Source organism: Marmota marmota, unplaced genomic scaffold (assembly GCF_001458135.2).
Source record: "Marmota marmota marmota unplaced genomic scaffold, marMar, whole genome shotgun sequence".
Lineage (NCBI taxonomy): Eukaryota > Metazoa > Chordata > Mammalia > Rodentia > Sciuridae > Marmota > Marmota marmota.
Window position 1 is genome coordinate 35,347,456 of NW_026000057.1, and position 13,698 is coordinate 35,361,153.

Here is a 13,698-nt window from a genome sequence, read left to right on the forward strand (position 1 = left end):
AGGAAGAAAGCAGAGAAAGAAGAGAGAACAAAAAGAGGTCCTCACTGGAAATAACGAAAGAAAACAGTAGACAAATCTTGTAGAGCATTATGGGCCTTTAAAAATGGATTTTGGGATTTATTCTATATGAGTAGGAAACCAGTTAGGGAGTTCAAGCAGGTAGTGCTATAATTCAATTTCTGTTTCATAGCTATCACACTTGGGTTGTGGCCAATCAACTGCACAGGTGCAACTGTGAGAACTTTGCACTCTGCTTAGGAGGCCATTAGGGTAATCCAAGCAATATACACTGGCGGGGCATGGAGGGTGGAAGAAACAGCTCTCTTGCAGCACTTGGATTAGTAGAAAAGATAGAGAAGCTGAAAGAGAAAAGATATTCCTAGGGCAGAGGAGAAAGAATAAATTCAGCACACAGGAAGACAGGAGATTCTAAAGGAAGAAGAAGGATAAAGGTCTCTGGATATGGAGGTGAGGGAGAATAAATTAAGAAGAACTTTGAAGTTGAGAATGAATGAGCTTAAGGGAAAATGCAGATAAAGTTGTTAAGATGGGGAGGGCTGTAATTTGGAGGCCTTAAAGCAGTAGTAGTCTATAGTAAGCACCAATTAAAGAGAGATTAAAATGTTTGTGTGCATTAAAAAAAACTGAGAATTATATCTGTTTTAAAAACTGCATTAGAAAAATCAGTATCTGCCACTGTGTTTAGAAAGGTTATTTCCCTCTTACTGAAGAATGTCTCTTTTTGTCCTAAATTTTCAAAATTGCCACATTCATCTGCTTAGTGGTGCCCATGTGACATAGCACATAGGAACAGACTTTCCAGTTCAGGAAGAGACACTTCTGAAGCTAGTTTATTGCATCTTTCTTGATTTACATTCTAAATTACTTAATTACAAAATATAATTTTTCCCATAGAAACATTTAATATTATATTCTTTAAGAGGATTTCTAGTTCGAAATGAAACAAATACTGATACTTCTAACACAAAGTATGCCTTAATTAACAGACTTTGAATTAAAGGACATTCATGGCAGTTGCCATAACTAGAGTCTAAAATTTTATATAAAAGTGACTCTCCTCTGTCCCGTTCCTTGTTTCAGGTTGAAATTGCCTCAGGAAAAGTCTCCCAGAGTTTGGGATCTGCACGTTTTAGGATCTGGAGCAAGGAGACAGTGTCTCCATATCTTACTCATGCTGTAGGAAAAAATTTCTTTTATGGAGCGAGACCCATGGCTTCCATGTTCAGCCTTTCTCAGATAAGACATATCTGGGCTCATCACTGCCTGTGATGTTTGGCTGATGCCAACAACAGATCATCCTTATTACCAGTTGAGACAGGAAATCTATCAGCAGTTAGTTGCAGGCTGCCTGTGCCATCTAGGACCAAGCCGGGCCTCATCTGAAGAAGGACATGGGGGGAGTAGGTAACTGGAATTAGGTGAAGGCCTTGATTAAAGTCAAGCAGACCATAAGCCATTCAAGGATAGCTGTCCACGGCCTTTCAGGTTTAATATTGGTCTTTAGTGGTGATTTTAGGAGTATAAAATCAGTTATTATATTAATAAAATAAATAATTCAAGTATAAATGATTTTAAAACCTTTGACCTATTTCTTATGAAATACTTATAAAATATGTCTACCCTATTACATATAATGTTTAAAGAATATTGTTTATTAGATATTATTTTACTTATTTCTGTTTTTATATCTTTCACTTTGTGTTCCAAAATTTTCGTTGTAAGCTTTTCTTGAAATGCAAATCCCATCAAATTTTTCTAATTGGTCTCTTCCGCCTTTCTTGCCTGGCCTTAGTGTCACAGTGCCATCTACTTGATCAACAGATAAATGGGGTTTCCCTTGAGAGAACCAACTGCTGCATGTGCTTTCACAAAGAACATAATGGCAACTGATGAGCCCCATTTGTTGAAATTACTTCCCTTTTTTTTTAAATTTCAGCAACTAAGAATATTTTTGTAAGTAAAACTTCAGAATTAATGCTTAAAATAACCTCCCATTCACCATCTCCAAGATTATAAATAGAAAAAACATATAAGTAAAATCAAATATCAAAATAATTTAGGCTTTAGAAGATGAACATACAGATCACTGAACTAAGGTACATTCCTTATAACTTCTGGAAATCTATAGCTGGTCCTTAGCTATCATTATTTATAATTCCTGTTAGCTTCTCTAATTACCCCCATTAACCAATCATTAAAAAAGTTCAAATTTCCTCATTCTAGAAATGAAGCTTCATTCATCTCTCAGACACTGGACAAAAAAAGAGATGATGATAAGCATTCAGTCCTGTTTTTCACAAACATTATAATGAGCATCTATGCCTTCATTTATAGTAATCATAGTTATTTGAATAATCTTGCCTTGCTCAAAACATGTAAGATACTCTTTTCTTGGAAATGTCTTCCAGAGGAGGTTATCAGCTACTTTAAAAATATGAGTCACGTCACATCATAACAATATCTCATTTTAAACCCCAAAATGTTATTACCTAGTATATGTATTTTCCCTGTTCATATCTCCAACTGATCTTTAGTTCTTTTCAAAGTCCAAGTTCTTCAGAAGAAAAATATTTGAGAACATTACTGAGAATATTCCAAAAGTAACACCTTAGTTTCTGAAAAAAAAAAGGATAAGAATGTCTGTAGATGGTTGTCCTCTCAAGTTTTCAAAATAGCTTTAATTTTCTCATTTATTCGTATGATCTTCCTGAGGTATGGTAAGTCCTGTGCTGGAGAATATACTGCGGCTTGAAGTCATTCATTCATAAAGAAATGTTTGTGTGATGTCTAGTAGGGGCTAACACTACCAGATCAAATCATATTTCTAACGTTATGTGGCTAGTAGCTTGGAAACCAATTTCTGTTCTATCATATTGCTTGTGAGAGATTAAATATTCCCAAACATAAAAATTTCACCAGTTTTTCTCATCCTGCATGCTGTAGAAGCTTGGCACTTCCCATAAAGAAATGAAGTGTAACTCTCTTCTCTTTGAATTTAGGCAGGCTGTGACTTACTTGTAAGTAATGAGAAGTTGAAACTCGCTTTTGCTTTGAGAACTAGAACACTTGCTCTTATAACCTTAATGCTATACTCTTAATGTAAGTGGTCCATGTGCTCCAAGTCCACCATGCTGTGAAGAAGCTCATGCTAACCCATGTAGAAACACACATGATAAATCATGAGAACAAGATACCCAGCCAGTCCCTGTCTACTTCTGCATCCTTTCTGTTTAAACCTTGGCCATCATCTGACTGCAGCTACATGAGTAACCCTGAGATTGAACCATCTAGCCAGGATTTTCCATGTTCCAAATCCACAGCAACAGTTAACCAGAACACTGTCAAAGAACATTTCAAAATATTTTGGATAACTATGTGGTAGATTGCAGTGTTATCCAAATTCTTCATTCCTTCTTGGATTCCTTTCCTTTCCCTTGCAGTTCCCAAAGTAGTATATTTGGTTGCTTCTTGGTTGTGGGTTCAGCTATATGACTTTATTTTTCTTTTTTAGTCAAAATGATATTAATAGATGTACCACAATCAGCTGTGGTGTGAAATGAGCTTGTATGTCTGAGCTTTCTCTGTTTCTGCCATCTCCATGGGGAAAATATGCCTTGGCTATGATTAGTCTACTGGTCCAAGGAGAATGAGTGATGTGTGGACTGGAGTAACTTCAGTTGAGCCTAGATGAGCTGACTCTAAGCCAAACTGCAATGTTTGAAAAATGATAAATTGTTGTTTTGAGTGAATTTTGGCGTGATTTGTTCTTCAATAGTTTACTAATATACTAAGCGTCTTAAAAATATGTGTATATAGCATATGTATCCACTCAAGATAAGCAAAAATAAAATACTTATTTTTATTAGAGCTTTATAGTTATTTATAATAATTGGGTTTGTCCTAACAAACTCAGAAATTCATGAAATTCAATTTCAGATCATAATCCCCCCTTTTTCCTCTTGTCCTCCCTCCTGTGTCCTCCTTCCTCTTTTATACTAGATTTCCTTTGCTTGTCTATTTATTTATATTTGATTGGTTCTTTTTATTTATACATAAAGGTGAAACTTCCTGTGGTATATTTACATATGCACATAACATTCTTTTTAAGAATTCATTCACAAAAATAATTATTAATATGTGTAAATTTTAATTTGTTCTTTGAAATAATCAGTCTTCATGTAGTCTTAATTCACTGGTCTCCTGTTTTGAAAGGTGTGGCTGGATTTAGCTGGGGTATAACTCTTGTCTTTGCTATTCACAAGCTGTATCACCTGGGCAAGATTGGACTCTCTTCAATCTTACTTTCCTCAGCTATAAAAAGGAAATCATGCTATTTGCCAAAAAGGATTGTTGAGAGAATTAAATATGGTAGTCCATGGTGTTAGTAAGGATGCTTTTTCTATAAGTAACAAGAATACAAGGGGCTGGGGAAGCTAATCTAAGCAAAAATAAAAATTAATTGAAAAGACAATTTCATATAATTGAAGGAAACATTGAACAATCTAGCCATGAGAATACAGCAGGTTTTTAAAAACAATTGGAACTCAGGTATTTAAATAACCTTGTGACTATTTTTCTCTTATTTTCTCCATTTCCAAGTCTTTTAAAAAAATATCAATTTCTCTTGGAATGCCAGCTCTATTCTTCTTTATTAACTTCCTCAATAAAGCAAATGCTAACTGCTCCTGATGTTTGACATTTTGTGCTTCCCATTACCATATTCTCTCTGGTTGTAAACTCACTTCTCAGCAATGGGCTCTAATTGATTGTTTGGGGGTCAGGCAAGCTGCCTTAAACCCAGAAACCGTGTCCCTGGGGTCACAGGCCATAGGACAGCAGCTCCTCTACAGAGTATATGGTAGAGATAGAGGATAATGTAGACTCCATTAAAAAGGGCAATATACCCCCAAAAGTAAGGGGAATAGTACGGATGTTCACTCCATATGTACATCATTTAGCAGAGAGGCTAATTAATGGTAAATGTGCAGCATATACTAGCATCTATTGACAGATTCAAATTTGTCAATAATCATTGTGAAGAACATTATCTAATATCCATATGACTAATTTATAACCCATGATTGCAGAGCAGTCTAATATTAGTTTATACTGACATTAGCCTTAAGCTCAATTGTTAAGTGACATATTAACAGATCTTTCTCAGTGATGTAAGAACTGGATTTTTTCTTGCTTTAAAAGGGTAAAAAAAATCCCATTTATACTTCTGAATATAGCTTCATATTATTTTCATATTATTATGAAAACAAATGAAATTAGCAAATATTGTCTTCTGTCTGTTTTACTTAAGTATATCACACTCAGATCACTGTGGACCTGCTTCAGAAGGTGAATTATATATTTTTCAATAAAATGAGCCATAGAATATAAAACGTATCTTTCTACATACACATACTTAAAAAATAAAATACATTTGCCTTTTGTTTAAAAAATGTGGAAGAAATTCTCAAGTGGTTAACTCATATAATTCCCAACCATCGAAGTAGCAAGGAAACACAGGCCCTCAGTTTATCAAACCTCAATGCCCTCTTTATTCCCCTCTTAGGAAAGCAGTAGATGTTATAAATAACAAGCAACTTCTAAATATCACTGTCTTCTGAGAAAATATTTGTCTCTTTTGCCTTCAAAAAGCAGGGCAGAGACTAGTGACTCAGGATCCAACTTTCCATACTTCCCTTTCACTTTGAGTTGGATGGGTTGTTCATGCAAACCCATTATAAGATAGTCATGGATTCAGTTCTGTCTACCTAGAACCCTGAAAGAATTTTCTTTCTTTTTGAGTATTTGAAGTACCTCAGAATGGTGAGCAATATTTTTGTTTATAAGTCACCCAGTTTATGATATTTTGTTATAGCCGCTGTGTTATTTAGGTTTTTGTCATTTTAACTAAACACCTGACCAAAACAACCTAGCTGAGGAAAAGTTTATTTTGAGTTCATGGTTTCAGAGATTCGGGTTGTCTGATTCCATAGCTTTGGGCCACAGTTGAGGTGGAGCATCATGGTGGAAGGATATGGTGAAAGAAAGCTGCTCACCTCATGTTAGCAGAGGAGCAGAGAGAACAGGAAGAGCCAGAGACAAAATATATACTCCCCAAGACAGACCCTAGCAACCCCACCTCCTCCAATCATGCCCCACCTGCCCACAGTTACCAGCAGCGCAATTAATTCTTTCAAATTATTAATATATCAAATGGATTAATCCACTGATAGGTTACAGTTCTCATAATCTAGTTACGAGCTTCCAGGGGATACCTCATGTTCAAGCCATAACAACAACTCTAAAGGACTAAAACACTAGGCCAATCTCAGTCCTTGAGTAGGATTATTAAAATAGGAGTGAAAGTAATGCAGATGTGAGTCAGACATATGAGTTATCATGCCTCACTCTCTACAGTATGAAGAAAACTATGGCAGTAATGAGAAAAAGAAACAGGAAGAGGAATGAAGTCCATCCTGATGGCGTTCAAGTCCTTGGTTTCAGTTATTGAAACTCCTGGAGCTGCCCTAATCCACCTTTCCAAGAGGGGATTGTTTCATCTTGCCTTGGCTCTGAGAGTTCTGCCAGTAACCTCCCGCACACATAGCTTTATTGCTCTGCTTTAGTTGGTTTTCTGTCACTTGCAACAAAGTGTCCTAACTTCCTAGGAGTCAAAAAGCTGCCTTTGATTCAAACAAGCAACATGAGGTTTCAGAGTGGTCAGAGCCCTAGTGCCTTTGTCCCTTGTCACATTGAGTGCCAGGAATCACCCTTATATCTGACTATCCTGCACAGTGGAAACCAACATGAATCCTAAGGCCCTCTCTGTAATCAGCCCCTTATTTCACCTTTATTTCAGAAGAGGAACTGATTTGCCACTGAGACTGTTTATTTTTTATTTCCCTCCCTCAGGAGCACAAAATCATCCCATAGCTTTTTCCTCTTTTCTTTGTTCTTATTTTGTTATTGAGTGACATTTTAGGTTTTCAGAGGAGTTCTCTTTATGGCACGAACTCTTCCACAAGTTAGCATTTATTATACAAACCTAGACTATAGATAAGCATTTTCTCTTTAGAGACCTGAGCAAATCTTTTGACTTTTTTTTCTTTTTGTTAAGCATACTCATGAGAAGAAAATGATTGGTTATATTTTATGTTGGAAGAAACAATAAGTTCTAATCTCTATCAGAATCAATGATAATACAGATCCTATAACATTGGTTTCAAAAAATCAGAATTTTCTTCTCATAGAAAGATTATGCCTAGAAATATTATTTAAACATACTATTAAAACTTTAGAAAGATATAAAATTAAGTAAAATAAAAATATTATACAATAATAAATATAGAAGATATTAATCAAACTCAATAATACTATTATTTAAAAATAGATTTAAAGATATATGTAATAATAGGTTTTATAGTCCTTTTATTGTATAAATTTTATCTCTCAATAATACTAATATTTAAAAAGAGATTTAAAGGTATATGTGATAATAGGTTTTATAGACCTTTTATTGTATTAATTTTATCTGTTGTTTAAGGTGTTTGAAGTAAATTTCGGGGTCCAACTTTACCACTGATAATAGTGTATAACTTTAGAAAGTTAAAAACATGAACTTAATAAGCTAAAAAAATTACAAATGCTTTTGATTGTTTCTCTCCATACACAAGAACACTCTTGTGCATTCAAAACATGTAATCAACCACACACAAGTAGACCTAACCAACACATACAGCTCAAGGTTACACCCTAGTTCCTAGCACTGACATGTGGTGGGGATTTGATAAATACTCATTAAGTGAATACTATAAGGTAAACTGTCGTGGGAGAAAGGAATCATAGAGTTTTGGGCATACAAGCAATGACATGATTTACAAATATGCACTATCTAATGGCAACACAGAAGCATGATGGATAACAGAGGGAAGCCAAGCTAGAACAGTCTTTTGTGAAAATAAAAAAGTAAATAAAGCACAATGGGACTAGCTCACATTCAGCAAATTACAAGTTAATCATAATACAAAATTCAGAGACAGTAATTTTTCTTGGGAAGAATAGATGTGAGATTCCTAATATCAAATCCAGCACTTGGTAGACTACATTAGAATATACATTTATCACTTCATTGAAAAAGCCAGTCACCATGACCCTACTCAAATATATATTTCAATGAAAATATGAACTGGCTACATTTTTCCATACACTTATACATTTGGTTTTTATTTTAGCAATTGGGAATAACAGTGGATTATAATGTATTTAAGGTAGAGACTCTTTTCTTATATGTTTATACCCAGAGCAATGTTCTGGACCAAACTAACTACGTTTGAATATGTACAAGTATATTATACATAAAACTTATTATACATAAAACTTACATAGCTTTCAGATGAACTGCCTTGTATTTCAAGGAATATGAAATCTTAATTAAAACATAAGATCTTAAAAATGCTGTACATTAACTAAAACTTGAGAGACTAAATTAACTTTTTTTTTCCCCCTTAATGTTTAGCTCATCAAGGAAGCTTATTTCTCACAGGTTCAGACCTGGAAGACTTAAAGAGTGGTTAATGTTTATCAATAACAATGAACTTTGCCTTTTTGGAGCTAGTGAGCTTTGCTGATAGGGATGTGTGTGACGATCATAATTCAACAACCATTGATTATATTGGCCATTCCATTCTCTGATGCTTATTTAGTTCAATGGAAAATCCAGTTTTGTCATTTCAGGTGGCTCCAGAATGACGACAGGTCCAGGGCCTCTGAGGAGAGTTTAATGAAGGGACACTTTACAAGGGTGGGGGTAGGATTATGGCAAACTAACCAGGAATGGTGAAGCACTGCACTTTAGCTACAGCAAAGAAGCCTGTTTACTCAGAGGCCTAAAGAGATAAAGAAGGGGGCTGGGGTTGTGGCTCTACCACTGTAGAGTGCTTACTCAGCACATGGGAAGCACTGGGTTCCATCCTCAGCACCACATAAAAATATATACATAAAATAAAGGTATTATGTCTATCTACAACTAAAAAAAAATTAAACAAAACTAGACACTTCCCATTAGTTCATCACTTACATTAAAGAGAGAGAGAGAGGAGAGAGAGAGAGAGAGAGAGAGAGAGAGAGAGAAAGAAGAGAGCAGCTACTGGACCCAGTTTGCTGATAGAAGTCCCCCCCTTAGAAGCATAGCCTTCCATCAGATAACTCCCTCAGGAAGGTGCTCAGGATAACAATCACTCTGGCCTCACTTGCCACCTGCTGTCTGCTCCCCCACCCCATTTCCTGCCTACCATGAGCTGAGTAGCTTTCTTTTGCCACACCCTTCTGCCATGTTGTTTCTGTTTTGGAGCCAGCCAACCATGTGCTGAATCTTCTAAAACTGTGTGCCAAAATAAATCATTCCTCCTCTAAGTTATTCTTGTCAGGCATTTTGGTCACGATGACAGGTAGGTTGTTTAAATAGTACATAAAAGTCAGGCTTCAGGGGTATAAGGCGTAGTAGAGAAGGATAGAGAGTGGGGGTGAGGTATAAATGGAAAATGTTCAATATAATTAGCTAATTACCTTCCTGCTTCAAGCCCCCCACTCCCCCCACTCCAAATCTACCTCACAGTCCATCCTTAACTTCTTAAAGAAAACAATATTATCCTCCCCTTCCTTAGCTCAGAGTTCTTCAGTATATCCTAATTACCAATCAAATCAAAGCTAAAGCCATTATCTGAGCACACAAAGCCATCACCGTCTTGCTCCAGTCTGCTTTCCCAAACTTATTTCTCTACAATTCCCTGAATGTGTTGGATGTCACAACCAAACTACAGAAATCACCATCCACATATAACCCGTGCTTTCCTATTTCCTTCACCTTCATCCTTCCTAACTGTTTCTCTCCTTTGAAAATATCACCCATACTTTAAGGAATAGTTAAAAAGCCATTTGCTTATTTGGAACATTTCCTGAACTCTGAGGCAAATAAGGTCACTCCTTCCTTCTTTTGAATGTTAGCACTTGACATCTACTCCTCAAATGAATGGACCTCTACCAGTTTCCTCCTCCTCTCCCCGTGGGATGCTCTTTCTCAGTAAATGGCCATTTCATTCTGGTGGTTGCCCAAGCCAAACTTTAGTCATCCTTGGCTCCTTTTTCCATACCACTCATCATATTCAATCCTCCAACACATCCAAAGCCATCTGTTTCTTCAACATAGATCCAGAATTCAGTCCCATCACTACCTATGCTGATCTAGCTGCTAACCACTTCTTGCTATATATAAGTAATAGTCTCCTTTACTACCATGCTGTTATCAATGTAAAAGCCAGGGTAATCTTTTAAAATCTAACTAAGAGCATGTCACTCCCCTGTTCAACATCTTCCATTGGCTTCTCATCTCATTTAGGGTTAAAGTCTTGCCAATAGCCTAAAAAGCCTTACATAATATGATCCTCTTCCCCCACCCTGCTCCACACATTTCTTCTTTTACATGCTTCTCTTTCTTCATGACTCTTGCCTTACTTGTTCCATTCCAGTGATATCTGTCCCATAGCTGTTGCTAAAACCACCATGTTTATGTCCTTTGTATTTGCTCTTGATTTAAATACCCCTCCCCCCGGGAATCCACATAGCTTATTCTTTGAATTCTTAAGTTCTCTGTTCAATTACCACCTTAACAGTGAATCCATCCCTGATTGTTTTACATAGACTAGAAACTAATCCTCTCATCTAGAACATTCAGTACTCTTGACACTACTTAATTTTTGCCCCAAAGCATCAACATCTCACTTATTTTGTATAGACTTATTAATGTACATATAATCTATATCTTCTCACTTCAATGTAAGCTCCATAACAAGGACATTATCCCCTGCCCCATTATGCTTGGCAGATTTCATGAAATAAGTAACCACATAAGTTTTATCTGTCACTTTATAATAAAAAAAATAATATGAGCTACATAAGTGAATTTTCCTAATAGCTCTCTCTCTCTCTCTCTCTTTTTATATTGGGCTTAATCATGAAGCCACATCCCTAGCCTTTTTTAAAATTTTTTTTTCTTTAAATTTTCAGACAGGGTCTCACTAAGTTGCTGAGGCTGGCTTTGAATTTGAAATTCTCTTGCTTCAACCTCCTTAGTTGCTGGGACTACAGGTGTGCACCACTAAACCTGGCAAATAGCTCCATATTTTTAAAGTAAAAAGAAATGTGAAATTAACTCTAATATACTTGGTTTGATCTAATATATCCAATTCATTATCATTTAGCATGTAATATGTATAAGAATTATTGATATTTGAACATTTTTTATATTTTTACATAACTTTTTCATCTTCGTTATGCAAAACATTGGGTATTTTTATATATAGCAAATCTCAGTTCCTATGAGTCACACTTCAGGTGCTTAATGCTACAGGTAGCATTTAGCCACTGAATTAGACAGTGCACAGAATAAATAAAATAGTAAACATTGCAAGGAAAGAAAAGAGAAATGCCTAATACTCCAGCAAATTCTGGGGCATATAGCAAGTGGAGGAATGAAGAGCTTTCAATGTTGAAAAGCAATAATGAGGATGTAAGCTGTCAAAAAATTGCCAACGTTAGTTAAGGCAAGTGGGTAGAGAGATTGCTTCTTAAAACAAGTAGAATTTTAAGAGGGTGTATTTGCATGGAGATGGAAGTTTCAGGGTCACCATGCAGAGTTCAGTTGGCAAAGACAAGAAGATAGAATCAATCCAATTCTTCTTTCAGATAGTGGCAAAATGAGGTGAGAAACATTGTGGGGCTACCTGGTCTAAGGTACCAAATGGAACTCTAATGAAGAGTTGTTGGCTTTTGACTTGTTTTTTACTCTTGCATGAGTAGAAGCCAATCAACTGTGGTTATAAATAACTGTGGTTATTTAGCAATCATACAACTTTTTTGAAAGGAGTATTGCATTAGAGCTCTGGATGTGAGGGATCAGATGGTCAACTTTATCTATAATATTAAACTTTTAATATTTTATAGGTGACTTTTTACTCATTCTTTAAGGAAAGCATCATTGTCCATGGCAGAGAGATGCAGGGTAGCTTTCTCATCAATTCTTTCAGAAGTCTTGGCAAAAAATTAAATGTGTACATGAAGAAAGAAACAGATTTAAATTTGAAGGAAAATATTTTTGCCATATACTCTTCTACTCAGTATGCTACCTATAGCTTTTCTAGAAATGGTGCAGTGAGAAGGAAAATAAATCAAAGGCAGAAATGTTATTTAGGTTGTATAATTATTGCCATTTGTCTATGAAAAAGATGTTTTTTCTTATTGGATGATTTTTTTGAATTCTTAAGAGACTCTCTGTTGGGGTCATTTCACCTTTTTGGGAAGTCATCTTGGGAGGGTCCCTTTCAAGTCAGCTCAAGAAGTCCACACCTGACTCATATAATATAGATAGAGCTTATAGGACCTACTAATAAGTTGGATGAAGTTATATGTATGATAAAGAGGAATCAAGGAGGACTTTTGAGCTTGGAACCTGAGCAGCTAGATGGATGGGATGATGTCATAACTAAAGTTTGGAAAATCTGTGATGAAATGAGTATGGAAGCAGGCAGAGAAATCAAAAGCCTTCATTTGTTTAGTCCAGTTTAAGATGTATGTTAGGCTTCAAAGGGATATATCAAGAAGAAGTGAGGTAAATGCAGTGAGAATTGTCAGCTGAGTTATTCAGCACTTTAAGTTTCAATCCCATTCCTGATACTTAGAAATTAGATATCTTTGGGTGATTTGCTAACTTCCTGAGCTTTGTGACTGTTAATTACTTCACCTTTAAAATAATTGGCATAAAAATAATGAAGAAAGCAGTATTTAATTGGGAATCTCCTGATTCCTATTCCAAAACTCTTTCATTCCCCTACCACCCTTTATTCTCTAGCTACCCGTCTGATGTCATTATTTGAGTATGTTAAAATTGCATAACTAGCTTACAAATATAAGCTTACATAACTTTAGTTTTCTATCAATCCCACAATCTCCATTTTTTTTTAACTCACTAATTTCTGGTTATCAAATATATTAGACAATTTTCTGTTTCTTAATAATTACCTAAAATAAATTATCTTTTAAAAAGGAAATGTTTTGGAGGTGTCAGTCCATGATCAATTGGCCCCATCATTTTGGTCTGAGAAGCCACAGTACATCATGCCTGGATCATGATTCCACATTCACCTCATGGTGGGGAATCACAAGAAAGAGAAGAGGAGACCAGAAAACCACGATCCCCTTTGAGGTTATGCCCCCAAGGACCTAAAACCTCCCATTTAGCCCTACCTCTTCAAGGTGTCCACCACGTTCTAAAAGTGCCAAGCTGAAGACCAGTCCTTCAACATATAGGCCTTTGGGGGACACTCCACATCCAAACTGTAGCATCCAGGAATGCCATACATTTGATGAGTCTACACCTATGGCATTCATGCTGATTCTTCTTACCAACTTATGATGTCACCATTTGAAAATCCTGTCAATTTGACATATACTGGAAGAATATCCTTCTTGGGCCAGTTTTGTAACCAGGCCCCATAGGTCAATGATGGGCACTGAAGTTACCACTCTATTTTAGATGCAGGCCCAGTAGCTATGTCAGAATATCACGTGTAATATTGCCTAGAAGTTTACAGCATCAGTTACATGCTGTGGCCTAGTTCTGTACCTTGG

The 13,698-nt window shown here is 36.0% G+C and overlaps 1 protein-coding gene across 1 annotated transcript in view; it reads right to left on the reverse strand.

Annotated features, from left to right (window-relative positions):
• Ppa2 (inorganic pyrophosphatase 2) overlaps positions 1–13,458 on the reverse strand; it is a 110,787-nt gene extending 97,329 nt beyond the window's left edge. Inside the window, exon 1 of the mRNA XM_048813862.1 lies at positions 13,315–13,458. Within this exon, the coding sequence (XP_048669819.1) occupies positions 13,315–13,458 (144 nt within the window). The remainder of the gene's footprint in view (positions 1–13,314) is intronic.
• Between the last annotated feature and the right edge of the window lie 240 nt (positions 13,459–13,698).